A 15,840-nucleotide genomic window follows, 5' to 3' on the forward strand; every position below is an offset into this window, starting at 1 on the left:
CGAGCCAGAAAAAGTGGCATATACTGTAAAGTGGGAGTTGAACCTTGTATTCTGCTCACCAATAACCGTGCAGACGCGTGTCATTCCACATCGTGACGTCTGTGTTCTCCGCTCTGTTCTATCAGGGAGGGGAGGAGGAGGAGGGGGCAGGGGCACAGAGCAGTGAACCAATAGGATCCACCGGCTGTTTTCGCCAGCCCCTCTAGACCAGAGAGCACACAGCCCAGACGGCCTCTCCACCCACTCAGCTATACGGCCACCACCATGTCCAAAGTGTATTCTGTGTAATGATGTCATCACGCTACAACATCACATCCTTTAAAATGAGTTAATAATCAAGTCAAATAAAGCAAATATATATATATATATATATATATGTCTAAAGCACCAAAGACTTCTAAAACAGAGGAGGGTCTTGCCCCTGAACCAGAGGAGTCTGACGATAGCAGTGAAGAAGCGGCTTCTGGAGAACCATAAATGGACTTCCTACGCAACCTGTTTTCCAGAACAGAGAAGGTTCTGGACGAACTCACTCTGACGGGGGTCGCTCGGTACATACGGAGTGGCAAATGCAAAAACATCATCTGCATGGTGGGAGCGGGAATATCCACGTCGGCCGGCATACCCGACTTCCGGTCGCCGGCGTCCGGCCTCTACGCCAATCTGCAGAACTACAACCTGCCCTACCCGGAGGCCGTCTTCAACATAGATTACTTCAAGAAACACCCTGAACCGTTCTTCGCGCTGGCCAAGCAGCTGTACCCGGAGCAGCTCAGGCCGACCATGAGTCATTACTTCATGAAGCTGCTGATGGACAAGGGGCTCCTGCGACGCTGCTACTCCCAGAACATCGACACCCTTGAACGCGTGGCAGGGCTGGAGGATCAAGACCTGGTCGAGGCCCACGGAACGTTCCACACCTCCCACTGTGTCCGCTTCTCTTGCCAGAGGGCGTACAACCTCGACTGGATGAAACAGAAGATCTTCGCCGACGCCATCCCCAGGTGTGACAAGTGTAGGAGTCTGGTCAAGCCGGATATAGTCTTCTTTGGAGAAAGCCTCCCTGTCCGGTTCTTCACGTCGGCGATGATAGACTTTCCCCAGTGTGACCTTCTCATCATCATGGGTACGTCCCTGCAGGTTCAACCGTTTGCCAGTCTTGTCGGCAAGGTTTCTAAAAAGTGCCCCAGGCTGCTTATTAACAGGGAGAAGGTGGGAGAGGCGAAGCCCCTGTTTGGGTTTTTAGGTTTCCGAGGAGGGATGGACTTTGACTCGGACAAGGCTTACAGAGACGTAGCCTACATCCGTACGTGTGACGCTGGTTGTTTGGCCCTGGCTGATCTGCTGGGATGGAAGGCGGAGCTAAAAGAGCTGATGAAGAGGGAACATGCCAGGATCGATCGCCAAGGATAAGGACACCTTTGAGAGCAAAGAAGCTAAGTCTGGTTCAGCAAAGGTCATTCCACTGACTGACCAAATATGGATTGTCCAAATATGGATTCTGGGGTTGTTAAATATCCCTAAATATTCAGCACAACAATTGAATGGAATGGAGATGACCTCTTGGGTGGGGTGGAATTGTCAATGATCCCGTGGTGCCACCAGTGCGACACATCTTCAGTTGTGTGCCCCGACCTCATTGGATGTTTCGGCCAATTATCACAAGACACCCTCTGCCGAGGTTGGCCCTGCACAGGCTGATCAGACCTGGGTGTGTGTCGCATGGTGGCACCACGTGGTCATCTGGAAGCCCATGTTTATGTTTCAGCCACAGCCAGTGACTGCCAGTGACTGTGTCCTCTCCATACCAAAGATGTAGGTTGGTTGGAGCGGGCAGGACGTCATAAGTGGCTCTAATGATGAAACTTAGCCTTCTAGACTCCATGCTCCACAGCTCATTCCATGTGTTTTTTCCTCCACTCCACGCCATCCCACTTCATCCAGCGGCCTTGCTGGGCCTGGGAGACTGCACTTGGCACACCTGGCTGCTTCCTCCTGGTGGCGCACATCCACCACCATGTGCCGCCTACATCCGTACGTGTGACGCTGGTTGTTTGGCCCTGGCTGATCTGCTGGGATGGAAGGCGGAGCTAAAAGAGCTGATGAAGAGGGAACATGCCAGGATCGATCGCCAAGGATAAGGACACCTTTGAGAGCAAAGAAGTTAAGTCTGGTTCAGCAAAGGTCACTCCACTGACTGACCAAATATGGATTGTCCAAATATGGATTCTGGGGTTGTTAAAGATCCCTAAATATTCAGCACAACAATTGAATGGAGATGACCTCTTGGGTGGGGTGGAATTGTCAATGATCCCGTGGTGCCACCAGTGCGACACATCTTCAGTTGTGTGCCCCGACCTCATTGGATGTTTCGGCCAATTATCACAAGACACCCTCTGCCGAGGTTGGCCCACCACAGGCTGATCAGACCTGGGTTTGTGTCGCATGGTGGCACCACGTGGTCATCTGGAAGCCCATGTTTATGTTTCAGCCACAGCCAGTGACTGCCAGTGACTGTGTCCTCTCCATACCAAAGATGTAGGTTGGTTGGAGAGGGCAGGACGTCATAAGTGGCTCTAATGATGGAACTTAGCCTTCTAGACTCCATGCTCCACAGCTCATTCCATGTGATTTTCCTCCACTCCATCCCACTTCATCCAGCGGCCTTGCTGGGCCTGGGAGACTGCACTTGGCACACATGGCTGCTTCCTCCTGGTGGCGCACATCCACCACCATGTGCCGCCGTTCGGTTGGAGTAGCCTTTTGCCATGTGGGTGTTGATGCTTTCAAACCAAGGCCCCCTCTGCCGTGTTGGACATGCCCCACTATATCCCGGTGTCTGAGGGCGGTCTTTGTCACCACAACTGCTGCAAATGGCTTCCATTTCCTCCCTGTTGCTAGGGTTGGAGCAGTCATTTCCAGCCTTGATTTCTCTCCAGCCGATTGGCATGGGATAGAGTGACCTCATAGATGGATATTGGCCACATGAGACGGGGAAACAAACCAAATCGAAGGCACCGCAGCTTCAGCTTCCCAGGGAGAGCAGTGTTGTTGATCTGCTTGAGGCCACTGATGGTATCCTGCTTGAGTTGTTCCACCTGCTTCGAGTCTTTGAGTTCTGCGCTATACCAGCGGCCAAGGCTTTTGATAGGCTTCTCCAGAACTGTTGGTATTGGCTCGTTGTTAACATGGAACCTCTCATTGGCAAGCTGGCCTTTGACAATGGAGATACTTTGGGATTTACTGGGTTTAATCTCCATTCGTGCCCATTTGATGTTTCCCTGGAGTTTATCCAGCAGGCGTTTGGTGCATGCGTCTGTTGTTATCGTTGTCATGTCATCCATGTACGCCCTGATTGGAGGAAGACGCAGCCCACTCTTCAGCCGTTCCCCTCCAACCACCAATCGGGATGCTCGAATGATGAGCTCCATTGCCATGGTAAACGCCAGTGGAGAGATGGTGCAGCCCGCCATTATGCCTACTTCGAGGTGCTGCCAGGCAGTTGTACTGGCTTGTGCTGTAACGCAGAACTGGAGGTCCTGGAAGTAGGCTTTGACCAGCCTTGTGATGCCCCTGGGACTTGAAAGAAGTTGAATGCTGTCCACAAAATCTCATGAGGCACTGACCCGAAGGCATTGGCAAGATCTAAGAAAACCACATGCAGATCTTTTTTCTCCTTCTTGGCCATCTGTATCTGGTGCCAGATGACATTAGTGTGTTCCAGGCATCTTGAGAATCCACTAATCCCTGCCTTCTGCACTGAGGTGTGCAAAGTTGTTCTTCTGTAGGAATACTGAGAGCCTCTGGGCCACGACACTGAAGAAGAGCTTTCCTTCCACATTCAGCAGACTGATCTGCCGGAACTGGTCGATGGTTGAGGAATTCTTTTTGGGAATCAGGATCCCTCCTGCCCGTCGCTATGCCTTTCTTTTTTTATATATATATTTTTTATCCCACGATTTTGTAACCCATTTTTCACCCCTGTGTCAATCATCTAATGTGATCCTGGGCTCTACACACCCTCCACCAACCTAGTCCCCATATATGGGGGACAAGGGGAGAGCAACGGACTTGAACTCATGCTTCCTTCATGCCTGAGTGTCCAAGTTGCTCCTTTACACCTGACAGGGGGGAGTTTCCCTGGTTGGACGTAGCGTGTGGAAGGAACACGTTATTCCAACCAGTTCCTTTCCCCTCCATCAGGCGCCCCGGCTGGCCAGGGGGAGGCAGTTTAGTGACCAGGATTACTGCATGTTTTTTGTGAGGGCACCTACCCTAGGGGACACGGGGAGAACATGCAAACTCCACACAGAAATACCATGCCTTTCTGTGTCAGCCATGCCCAAATATGGAGTACAGGCCAGTTTATGATTGCAGTGCTATGGCATCATATTGATGATATCAGGAAACTCCATATATGGGGATTTATATTTTTTGTCAATCCACATAATCTAGAAGTTCTAGATCTAGTACGACAGAGATACATGGGACACAAAGGCACAGATCTTACCGTTATGCCCATATATGGTCATGCACATATATGTCTACCAGCTGTCCACCATCAAATTCCTTCACACGTGCCAATCTGACCTATAGGCCCATATATGGGCATAATCGGCATGGGAATGCACTGATGACATCAGGGATCCACATACGTATATGGGCATAAAACGCCAATGACTGACAGATACGGAGATCTCCATATATAGACAGAAAAGGCCTCTGACAAGGCCCCCAAAACTCACGGGTCAGATCAGTGGGGTCCGCTTTGCGGCCTTAACGCTAGATGTGCCCAACCTCTGGTTGGTGATGAACACCACTGTGTCCATATTTGCTAGTTACCATGGTTACCCAATAATGTTGACGAAGACCACTGTGTCCATCCATATTTGTTGATTTTGTTCCCATGGCATTGGTTACCCGATAATGTTGATGAAGACCAATGTGTCCATCCATATTTGTTGATTTTGGTTCCCATGGCATTGGTTACCCGATAATGTTGATGAAGACCACTGTGTCCATATTTGTTGATTTATGATTGCTACTGTATGGTTACCTCGTACTGTTGATCAGAGCGCTGGAATTTCTGATGTCATGGATGCCCATATTTGGGCAAGACTGACATGAAACTCTGTCACAGTGACATCATAGCTATATGGTGCAAGTGTCAGCAGTGGAGCTGAAAACCGGACCAGGCAAGAGGGTTGTGGCAGTATATGGAGAAAATTGAGAACCCATTAGAGCAGAGATCGGTGACTATGGCAGACGTTAAGATTGTAATAGTGGGAGACAATACCTGTGGGAAGACCTGCCTATACAAGGACCACTTCCCAGAGCCAGATGCCTATGAACCTACAGTCCTTGAGGTCATACCTCGTAACATTGAAGTGGATGGCAAAGCGGTTCAGCTAACGCTTAGGGACACGTCCGGCCAAGAAGACTTCGACAGACTGCGTCCTTGTTCTTATTCGAAGGCCGATGCCGTTCTCATGTGCTTCTCCATTGATAGCCCCGACAGTCTGGAGAACGTCTGGGAGAAGTGGGTCCCAGAAGCCAGATTATACTCCCCCGGTGCTCCCGTTGTCTTGTTGGGAAACAAAATGGACCTGCGCAACGACGAGCACACCCGAAGGAAGCTGGCCAAAACCAAGCAAGAACCTGTGAAACCGGAGGAGGGCCGTGAGATGGCAGACAGGATTGGTGCCTTTGCGTACATGGAGTGCTCTGCAAAAACAAAGGATGGCGTGAGGGATGCTTTTGAGACGGTCACCAAGGCTGCACTACAGAAGGAAACCAAGGCCACACTACAGAAGGAAAAAAAGAAGAGAAGCAAATGTCTCCTAATGTAAATGGCACACGAGGAGTGGACTACTTGATGTATGGGGCCAAAGGAGAAAATAAATCACATGGTGTCTCACGTCGTTAATGCTTGTTTCCTTTGAAAAAGTAATGGCTAATGGCTAATGTTTGTTTAAATTGCTCTAAACAAACATTAAAAAGTCCATAGACTTGGCTGCCATATGATGTAATTTTCAAAAGCCGCTCAAATCCCCCTCCAAGACACACACACAAACAATTTTATACTACAGTACAGGTGTATTTTTTTGTCTAATAAATAAACACAAGCAAGCAAAAGGTTTTTGTCAGTTCATTTTTGAAATTATAGAAAATAATGTTCATACTTGAACACGAGTAAGATCTGTCACATTGAAACATGTATAGGCCTATGTGATCTGAGAGGTCAGAGAGAAGGAACTGTCATGTGTCATACATACAGCGCTGTAGTACTGATGTCTAAAGAATGTTTCCATAGAAACACTTGTGCTTCAGACACACAACATTTGTGCATATATGATCCCAAAGCACAAATGAAAGCTAAAAAGACTGGACAATTCACGAATGGAAACCCAGGGTTTTTGAGCCCCTCCTATGTCCAGCTTTTAGTGTGCATGTAAACATAAACTTTGTCCTAACACAAACATTAAATGCCATTGATAATTAACACAATTTTTACATACGACACCTCAGGCCGTCATAAGGATTCGAACCGAGAGGTGCCCTGGACGTCTGTGGACGTCATAGCGCACCCTCAAAGATACGGGGCGAGATAAGAATATTCAGAATTTTTCCTATTTTGTTTTTGGTCCGTTCGCTTTTCGCTTGCCGTAACGCTCTGGGCAATTATTAGCTTGCCGTTGACTCACATGTTAGCGCGGCGGAAAGAATGACTCGTATCTCCTAATCCAGGGCGCTCTCCGTGGTGATGAATGGATCGATATGCTGGCGCATTTTGTCGCTCGTAACCTCTTATCTCCATGAAACTTTGGATGTTTTCTCCCAGTATATTAATCAATGAATCCTCTACTCGGTAGAGGATTCATTGATGACTAAAACTACATCAAAATGTGCTATCAAATTCAACACTCATGCTGTAACTATGACAGTATAACATCAGACCCACACAATATATTGATACCAGACTCAAGCAAATCATAAAATGGGGTACAACTAACTTAAAACACTGGTCGTTATGGTCACTTACTGTGAGTCGGTCAAGTGTCAGGAGTCGGTCAATATGCCCATATATTGGCATACACTGTCACTGATGACATCAGGGATCCCCATATATGGGCAAAAGTTTTACACTGCGATACAACCTCTACATAATTTATATGGGCATGCCCATATGCGGGCATATACTGATGACATCAGATCTCCATATTTGGAGATCTCTGATGACATCAGGGATCTCCATATATGAGCATACAAAGTCAAGGATCCCATGCCACATGAAGACACCATAATCACAAAAGATGTCATCATCACAAAAGACTCAAACAATCATATAAAGATCCATATATGGAGATCCGGGTTGACCATTATGTCCGAATATGGAGTGCAAGTCGCTACTCCATATTCTCGCTCACTCTAACCAAGTGAGCCATGGTTAAGTAAGTAAGGTTAAGTCTAAAAACAGACAGACAGACAGACAGACAGACAGACAGACAGACAGACAGACACACGGCTAGTCATTGGAGCGGTTAGGTACTGCTCAAAAAGCCTTTTCATTACGTTGCCTGTCTAATGTTGCTGTACATGATTCTGAAACCCAACAGATATCTCCAATGACCCAAGTTTGTGTGCGCTCCAGCTAATCTAGCCAAGAAAGAATCTTTCCTGTGGCAGACTGCAGCCACATAATGCAGGGATGAGTTTTGGCTAAACAGGCTGGAGTATTCTGTGAAAGTTGTTTACCACTGGCACAAACAACATAATACTTTGTGCCCCCGACATAATCAGATTCTAGTATCTAGTGGAGTATTCCACTCCACTAGGAAAATGTTGTACTTTTACTCCACTACAATTATTTGAAAACATCGGCTACTATAGTTACTTTTCATTATTATTACAAATTAACATACATTACCGACATTTTGGCCATTTGAAAATACCAGATCTACAAGATCACAATGCAGCCCATTCAAAATATTTGTATACATTTAATTAGAAAACTTGTGAAATGGGACATATGCCTGATGACTAAACTAAAACTAAATCAAAATGTGCTATGAAACATTTTGATAAAAATACTTTTCTACTTTTACCCAAGTAAAGTTTTAATTCCTGACTTTTACTTGTAACAGAGCAATTTCTACATTGCAGTATTGATACTTTTACTTAAATACAAAATGTGAGTACTTTTTCCACCACTGTATTCTAGTCTCTCATTTCCAATAACGGTCTTAACGTCCAAAACTATGGGAGATTTCTCAGATGAGTTTAGGCAGTCGGCACCATGGCACGATGTTCCAGTCTGCTTTTTCCATATAACCTGTCAGAACCAATTGGACAATCTAAACTCACGGAGCACTGAGAGTGAAAGTGAATATTTGTCTTGGCTTCCAATGTGTCAGGGAGAAAATTAGCCATGTGTTATAATAACAGCACAAAGTTCTGCAGTAATGTAAATGCCCTTTTCGAGAGTGTAGTGTGTGTGTGCATGTGTGTGCGTGTGCGTGTGCGTGTGCGTGTGTGTGTGTGTGTGTGTGTGTGTGTGTGTGTGTGTGTGTGTGTGTGTCTGTGTGTCAGCTGTCTGCTGGCAGATATAGGTAGTGTAGCTGGGGTGAAAATTCAGGCACGTTTTCGTTGTAATATCTCACCACAGCTATCAACGTCACCACGTGCATGTGCATGTGCATGTGCATGTGCATGTGCATGTGCATGTGCATGTGCATGTGCATGTGCATGTGCATGTGCATGTGCATGTGCATGTGCATGTGCATGTGCATGTGCATGTGCATGTGCATGTGCATGTGCACACACAAAGGCTCAGCCTCTCGTCTACCAACCACAACCCTGGCTTGGGGGGGAAATTATTTTGGTTTTCCATAAGAATGATGAGTAAGGCAGAGTGAGTTGCTACATTTAGTTTTCCACAATATTTTCTTCTCTCTCCCTCAACAACCCCCCTGCGCTAAAGTTCCTGTGCTTTCCTTCACATTCACATTCCACGGCGAGGAATATAAAAAAAAAAGACCAGGCCAGGCCGTGAATAAAGCCACAAAGAAGTCCACATGATATATTTGTATCTACGCAGGAAATAGAGGATTAATAAATAACCGAATATAATAATTCAATGAGCCGGGTTGCAGTGTGCGGGGCCAGTTGGGTTTCCTCCCGTTGACATGTGCTGTAAATGAGCCTACTAATATCTTTCCCTGTGTTTGCACCCATGTTGCTTTTGCTGTAGTCAATGGACCGCGGCCGCAGGGTCGAGAGGCAACGGTTCACAGGCAAAAAGAAATATCCGGGAAAACGCAAATACAGGCAATGTTTCATATCCAGTGAAAAAGACTATTCATCGCCGTCTGCACTCCACCCTTCAATTCAATGGTTCCACTGCGCCCCTGCATGTGAGCATATTAGTCAATGGTTCCACTGCGCCCCTGCATGTGAGGGTATTAGTCAATGGTTCCACTGCGCCCCTGCATGTGAGGGTATTAGTCAATGGTTCCACTGCGCCCCTGCATGTGAGGGTATTAGTCAATGGTTCCACTGCGCCCCTGCATGTGAGTGTATTAGTCAATGGTTCCACTGCGCCCCTACATGTGAGGGTATTAGTCAATGGTTCCACTGCGCCCCTGCATGTGAGGGTATTAGTCAATGGTTCCACTGCGCCCCTGCATGTAAGGGTATTAGTCAATGGTTCCACTGCGCCCCTGCATGTGAGCGTATTAGTCAATGGTTCCACTGCGCCCCTGCATGTAAGGGTATTAGTCAATGGTTCCACTGCGCCCCTGCATGTGAGCATATTAGTCAATTGTTCCACTGCGCCCCTGCATGTGAGGGTATTAGTCAATGGTTCCACTGCGCCCCTGCATGTGAGGGTATTAGTCAATGGTTCCACTGCGCCCCTGCATGTGAGGGTATTAGTCAATGGTTCCACTGCGCCCCTGCATGTGAGCATATTAGTCAATGGTTCCACTGCGCCCCTGCATGTGAGCATATTAGTCAATTGTTCCACTGCGCCCCTGCATGTGAGGGTATTAGTCAATGGTTCCACTGCGCCCCTGCATGTGAGGGTATTAGTCAATGGTTCCACTGCGCCCCTGCATGTGAGGGTATTAGTCAATGGTTCCACTGCGCCCATGCATGTGAGGGTATTAGTCAATGGTTCCACTGCGCCCCTGCATGTGAGGGTATTAGTCAATGGTTACACTGCGCCCCTGCATGTGAGCGTATTAGTCAATGGTTCCACTGCGCCCCTGCATGTGAGGGTATTAGTAAATGGTTCCACTGCGCCCCTGCATGTGAGGGTATTAGTAAATGGTTCCACTGCGCCCCTGCATGTGAGCGTATTAGTCAATGGAGCGTGTGTTCATTGAGAGGCAAGATGGCGGGAAAGACGGGGTTGTGTCGAGGACGTGACAGAGAGCTCAGGGGGACTGTGGGGACAAACCACAGTCATTACGCAGTGAAATCGGTGGATTAAGTGATTAGTGAGAGTAGCTCATATTCCAACAGCAATCTTTCCAATGATTGTTTGTTCAGTAACAGGGGTCTCTCCAGTTCTTTCGTACAGTGGTTCCCAAACTTTGACCCAAAAGAGAAATTAAACATTTACCCAGGACCCGAAGTAGTGAAAATAGCAGATCTACAACCTCACAGCGCATCGCTTCGTGCCGCATTGTGAGCTTGTAGATCGGCTATATTCACTACTTCTTAAATATCTGTATTCTAATTTATTTATTTTCTAATTTATGGAATTTCTTTTATTTTATTTCTTCATGAAATTACTGAAAAAAAACAACTGAATTTGTTTTTAATTCATGAAAGTATTTTGGGAATGTTTTTTAATATGTTTTGAAATAATAGAAAATGTAGGAAACAAAAAATAAAGAGAGCCTTGAAAATGTACGACCCAGTGTTTGGGAAAAATGCTTTAGCAAACAAATACAAATACATTTTCAGGTCGGGATACCAAATTGATCCAATCAGCAGAGAGAAGTCGTACAGGATTTACATGGATTTACTGTGTGCACAAACTGCACATGCAGGGAACTAACTCTATGGTCTCTTTGTAGTATGTGCAGCGCTGCATCATGGACGCTGGCCTCCAGACAGTACAGATGTCTTTGTACACAGAACATGTCAGTGAGGTGGGGAGGATGTCCGCCGCCCACCACTGCCACCAGAAGTCACCATCAGATTCTGTGTCAGTGACGTCTCGGGTTCCCTTTATTCAGACCCGCTGAACAGAGGCGGCGTATTAAAGCTTGTCTCTCCCAACACACTATATCAAAAGATGCTGCTGGCACTTTGTCAAGACAAGGATGTAATGTGTAATGAGATCTCGGCTGTTCCGAGTCGGCCCCTGTGAGAGTTCCCCCTGCCAAATGTCTGAGGCCGGCCCGTGGGTCAAACCTTCTTTGTGATTTATGTTCTTCTTTATCAGATATAATGAGCGGTTCTCACAATTAGCCCGAGCCCACGCTATCAGAAGCCGAGCTCGATGTCAGAGGCGACCCGACGCACACGCAGCTGCCTTATTTAACGACGGCGGAGGCGAACGCAGGGTTCCTGTTTAATGGGCGGATATCGCAGCTACGGCCACAGCCGTGGCTCGTTACGGCATCTTATGAGAATGGCTCTCACCTCGTCACCACAAAGCGCCAGCTCTGCTTTTCGTGCATGCGTCCCCTTTCAGCCTTTGAGGTTTAGTGGGGTAGGTAAATCACCTCTTCCGAGAACCAGCTTAGTGTCTGTAGGTGTCAATGGCCTAGTCGTGAAACAAGAGATTCAAACAAACGACGATGCATCACGCACATGTTAGCTTAACATCAATAATCTTTGTTATACTGTTAGTCAAATGTTAATGTTCAAGATAGCTACAGTAATAAAGAAAACAAGATCAAAGACTGAACTACGGGGAGTTGTTTATGGCTCAAATGTTACCCCCATCTTGGTTTGACTATGCTAGCCCTGTAATGAATTTAGGCAATGCCATTGGTTACGGTTGTAAATATTGTGACTTCACAGTACCAGTAGCCTCCTACAGTGTGTGCTTAAATCTTGTGTTCAGCCAAGACAAAGAGCCTTGATAACAAAAAGAGTGAATCACGTGGATCTTGGGATCCACACGGGAATGGTGTGACTCCAATGTTGATCTCAGACTTCATGTTACCAGCTTGTGGCATCACTCATCAGCAGTCTATGACATTACTGCAGTCAGTGCAGTGGTTCTTCAAACTTCATACTTGGGCCCCAAAATCATTTTGGGGTCCCCAGATCATTAGTTTCATCATGAGCAGAATTGTGTTCTCACTCAACAGTATACGTGTGTACTGTGTATAGGGTATCTGCATTCTGCACATTTGCAAAGTGACAATGTAAGGACTTTTAAGACATCTTTAATCCAAAATTGGCAAAATATTACGTAAGAATGAGGCAAACATTGTGACAACAGCCGAACTACAAGCTCACAACGACTCGTAGTGTGATGCGTTGTGAGCTTGTAGTTCGGCTATTTTCACAATATGTGGAACCAAGTGTATGATTATTGCAGGGGGTCGACGCAGCCTGAAAAGTTTGGTAACTTCCTTACAATTCACAATTTACAATTTAGGCATAAGCAAAGTAAACGCATACAGCAAATGCAGAGAGCCAGTGTACTGTCGTGCATCAGGGAACTAGGATCACGACGAGTAAACCAAGAAGCATCAGACTAAACAATTACCATCCAAATTACTATAGGATACCACCAGGTAAACAACTGACCTATGGTATTCCTATGGGCAGTTTTGTAGAACAAATTCATGTTCCAAATGTCCTATGAGCACATTAGCAAACGCAGGACCAATACTTGAGCCCAGAGGCGCCATAACACCGACGGCAGAAATGTTAACTAACAAAATCAAAATCACAACAAAATACATAGCTATTTTTGCATCCAAAGAGCATTGTTTTTGTCTGTGCAACTCACACACACACGCACGCACGCACACGCTCACGCACACACACACACACACACACACACACACACACACACACACACACACACACACACACGAGATCTACAAACTCACAATGCGTTGCATGGCGATGCATTGTGAGCTTGTAGATCTGCTATTTAAAACTTGAAATGGAAAATTCTGCATAATTGACAAATTTGACTTTTAGTACTGTACATTTTGATGTCAATACTTCTTTTGTACTTTCACTCAAGTACATTTTAAATGTCTGACTTTTATTTGTAACCAAGTATTTCTATAGGCCTATTGCAGTAGTGATACTATTAATGAGACGTAGCCTGCGGTGTTAGTTCAGTCAGTCACACTTGAGGGAGTTCAGGCGTGCTCAAAGGCGCATTCTATACTCAAGGGGTTAACATGCTGAATTTCTATGTGGGTGTATAAGTGTGTGCAAGTCCCACACGTCATTCGTGATGTGGCAGTCAGTTTACCAATTGGGTGGGCTACTTAATCTCACTATAGTCTGCATGCTCTTCCTGCCTTCCTTCTGCTATGGTACCCAGGTTGTTATGTGATGTTTGCTCCCACCACCACCCCAGCACCACCGGTGGGCTCTGTTATTTATGTTCCCCATGGGGGGTTTTATTGTAAATCTATCTCCCTGTTCTTAATGTTTAATGATGGTGTTTTATTGTGCCGAGAAGGGAGAAAATGCAGCAGAGCCGAATGTCAAGTCAAATATCATATGCACACTTGTATTCTCATTTTACAATAAATATTGGTTTAATCTCTCCGCGAGTTGTCTGACTGAACTCAAGTAAAGAAAAGTGAGTATTTTTTCCACCACTGGCCTAAAGCCCATTGTGCACATTTTCTATTGTCATATTGTCAAACCCCAGAAGGAGAGAGATAGGCCTACTTCTGGGGCATGCAGTATGCACTGGGTGAACACGTTTAATTGAAATGACTGGCCAGGGATTTTTCTATGCCTCATCCAATTCTTATATGGATCAATGCTCTATATCCACAATTCTGCATCCCATGACTACAAATCCCATAAAAGCATTCCATTGATGTCCATCTGGGCTATGCAGTGTACGCACGGACAGCAACCGTGCGTACAGATCCTGATAAAAAAAAAGGAAAACTTCCTCACTCCTTGCATACTCCTTCCTCACACTAAGTTTTGTTCATTTTGCAGGAGAACGTAACCTCCATATTCATATAATGAATTGCCTTTTTGAAACGTCCATGTAATTGTACCTACACAGCAGAATAAAATGTTACTATGCTATATATCAAGGCCAAAGTCACACTGTACTGGGACACTTTCAAGTTGGTTTACAGTTCTCTAATGAGCAAATATGGGACTGGGCTAAGTGTGTACCTTGAAGGAATTGCCACTCACCTCCCAGTGATTGTTATTTTCTTCTTTTTGGCTCTAGTGTCAAAGACACTGCAATATGAGTCACTGAGGGTGAGGGGGAACATGCATATCACTCAGCTTGCTATATGCATCTACACATGACTATATAATTATATATAGGGGGAGGAGTAGGACCTTCACCAGATTTTATTCTAGGTACATTTAGGAGACCACTGCGTTGCGTGCTAATCTAAAAGTTTTGATTGTAATATAGTTAGTGAGCAAGTCAGAGGTGATCTTAGGAGCTGAACCATTTAAGAGTTTTGTAAACCATAATTACTTAGCAGTTTGTAAGGAAGGCATGTAAGGAATGATCTAAGTACAGACGTAATTTGTTCCAGTGAATACAATGGCTGCAGCATTTCTAGCTCAGGTATATAGACAAATATAGACAAATACAGTGAGTAAATATTATTTATATAGCATGGGTTTGATGTCATTGATTGACTAGGGTTCATAGCCTACCATTTAACCTGATTCTTTGAAAGGAAATGCAGTTAAGAACAGGGCCAGACCGGAATTTTCAAGACTGTTAAGTAATGAATCAAACATGTGAAAGTCCAACTTCACCAAAATTCTGAGTTTGCATCAATTATGAGACTAAATTATGGACTTTCTTTCTGTGCTTTTTCCATTACAGAAAGTATGAGTTAAATCCCACTCTACAATTAAATAAAAGTTCCCACAAGGACTGTCTCTAATTTTCCTCCCGCTCCCATCCTAATAAATATCACTTAATATGTCCAAGATAGACATAAGGAACGTTAAATTAGATGGATGTGTAATTCCTCCCCTAGCTTCATGTGGAGACACACAGTGTCCTCCTGTGACTCATAGCCTTCTCATATATCATATTTCCTCTGATTCCAGACTTACATAAAGCAAGGCTCTAAACCACTCTTACGGAAGACGTAGAACTATCAATTATAGGACAGTCAGACATGACCAATGTTTGGTCATGACATCACTCACTGGGCCGACCGTGTAATGATCTCCCCCTCCAGCGTTTAATAATGATTTAATGGACAGAGGTCAACTTAGATAAACAGTGCAGCCTCATTCTCGACTAGGATAGCTACTAATTACACCATGCAGGAGTCTGTTTCAATAGGAACAGAATGGTAAATAACCGGGTGCATACAGTATGACCCCCATATGGATGCAGCCCTTGGGGTCTATCACCCCTGAATGACACATAGGTGATGACACATGGACAAGCTCTTAACCACTCCGCATATAGCGGATTCTAATGAAAATCAACAGATATCAACCAGTAGGCTAGGTTACTTATCAAGACGACGCAATGGAGCTGTGATTAGGAAACAGGGAGACGTCCGACATTGTCTGACTATTACTAACGAAGGTTACGTAGGTAACCATGGTTATGTGAGCGAAGGCGGAGCGTCGAGCGGACTTACCGATGATCCCGTGCTAAAAGACACG

At 45.5% G+C, this 15,840-nt stretch overlaps 2 protein-coding genes across 2 annotated transcripts; both read left to right on the plus strand.

The window, feature by feature from the left end:
* Window positions 1-411: 411 nt before the first annotated feature.
* Window positions 412-1,413, plus strand: LOC310879460 (NAD-dependent protein deacetylase sirtuin-2-like; the record flags this gene model as incomplete). Its single annotated transcript, XM_083794172.1, has 1 exon — window positions 412-1,413. Exon 1 carries the CDS (start codon window positions 478-480, stop codon window positions 1,411-1,413), a length of 936 nt encoding a protein of 311 aa, XP_083650298.1. The 5' UTR covers window positions 412-477.
* A 3,845-nt stretch (window positions 1,414-5,258) lies between these two features.
* Window positions 5,259-5,849, plus strand: LOC310878892 (transforming protein RhoA-like; the record flags this gene model as incomplete). The annotated part of the gene is made up of 1 exon (XM_083793309.1): window positions 5,259-5,849. The coding sequence occupies one exon, from the start codon at window positions 5,259-5,261 to the stop codon at window positions 5,847-5,849; it is 591 nt and encodes a 196-aa protein (XP_083649435.1).
* Window positions 5,850-15,840: the final 9,991 nt, after the last annotated feature.

The sequence above is a fragment of the Protomyctophum parallelum genome, assembly GCF_964188405.1.
Source record: "Protomyctophum parallelum genome assembly, chromosome: 21".
Taxonomy (NCBI): domain Eukaryota; kingdom Metazoa; phylum Chordata; class Actinopteri; order Myctophiformes; family Myctophidae; genus Protomyctophum; species Protomyctophum parallelum.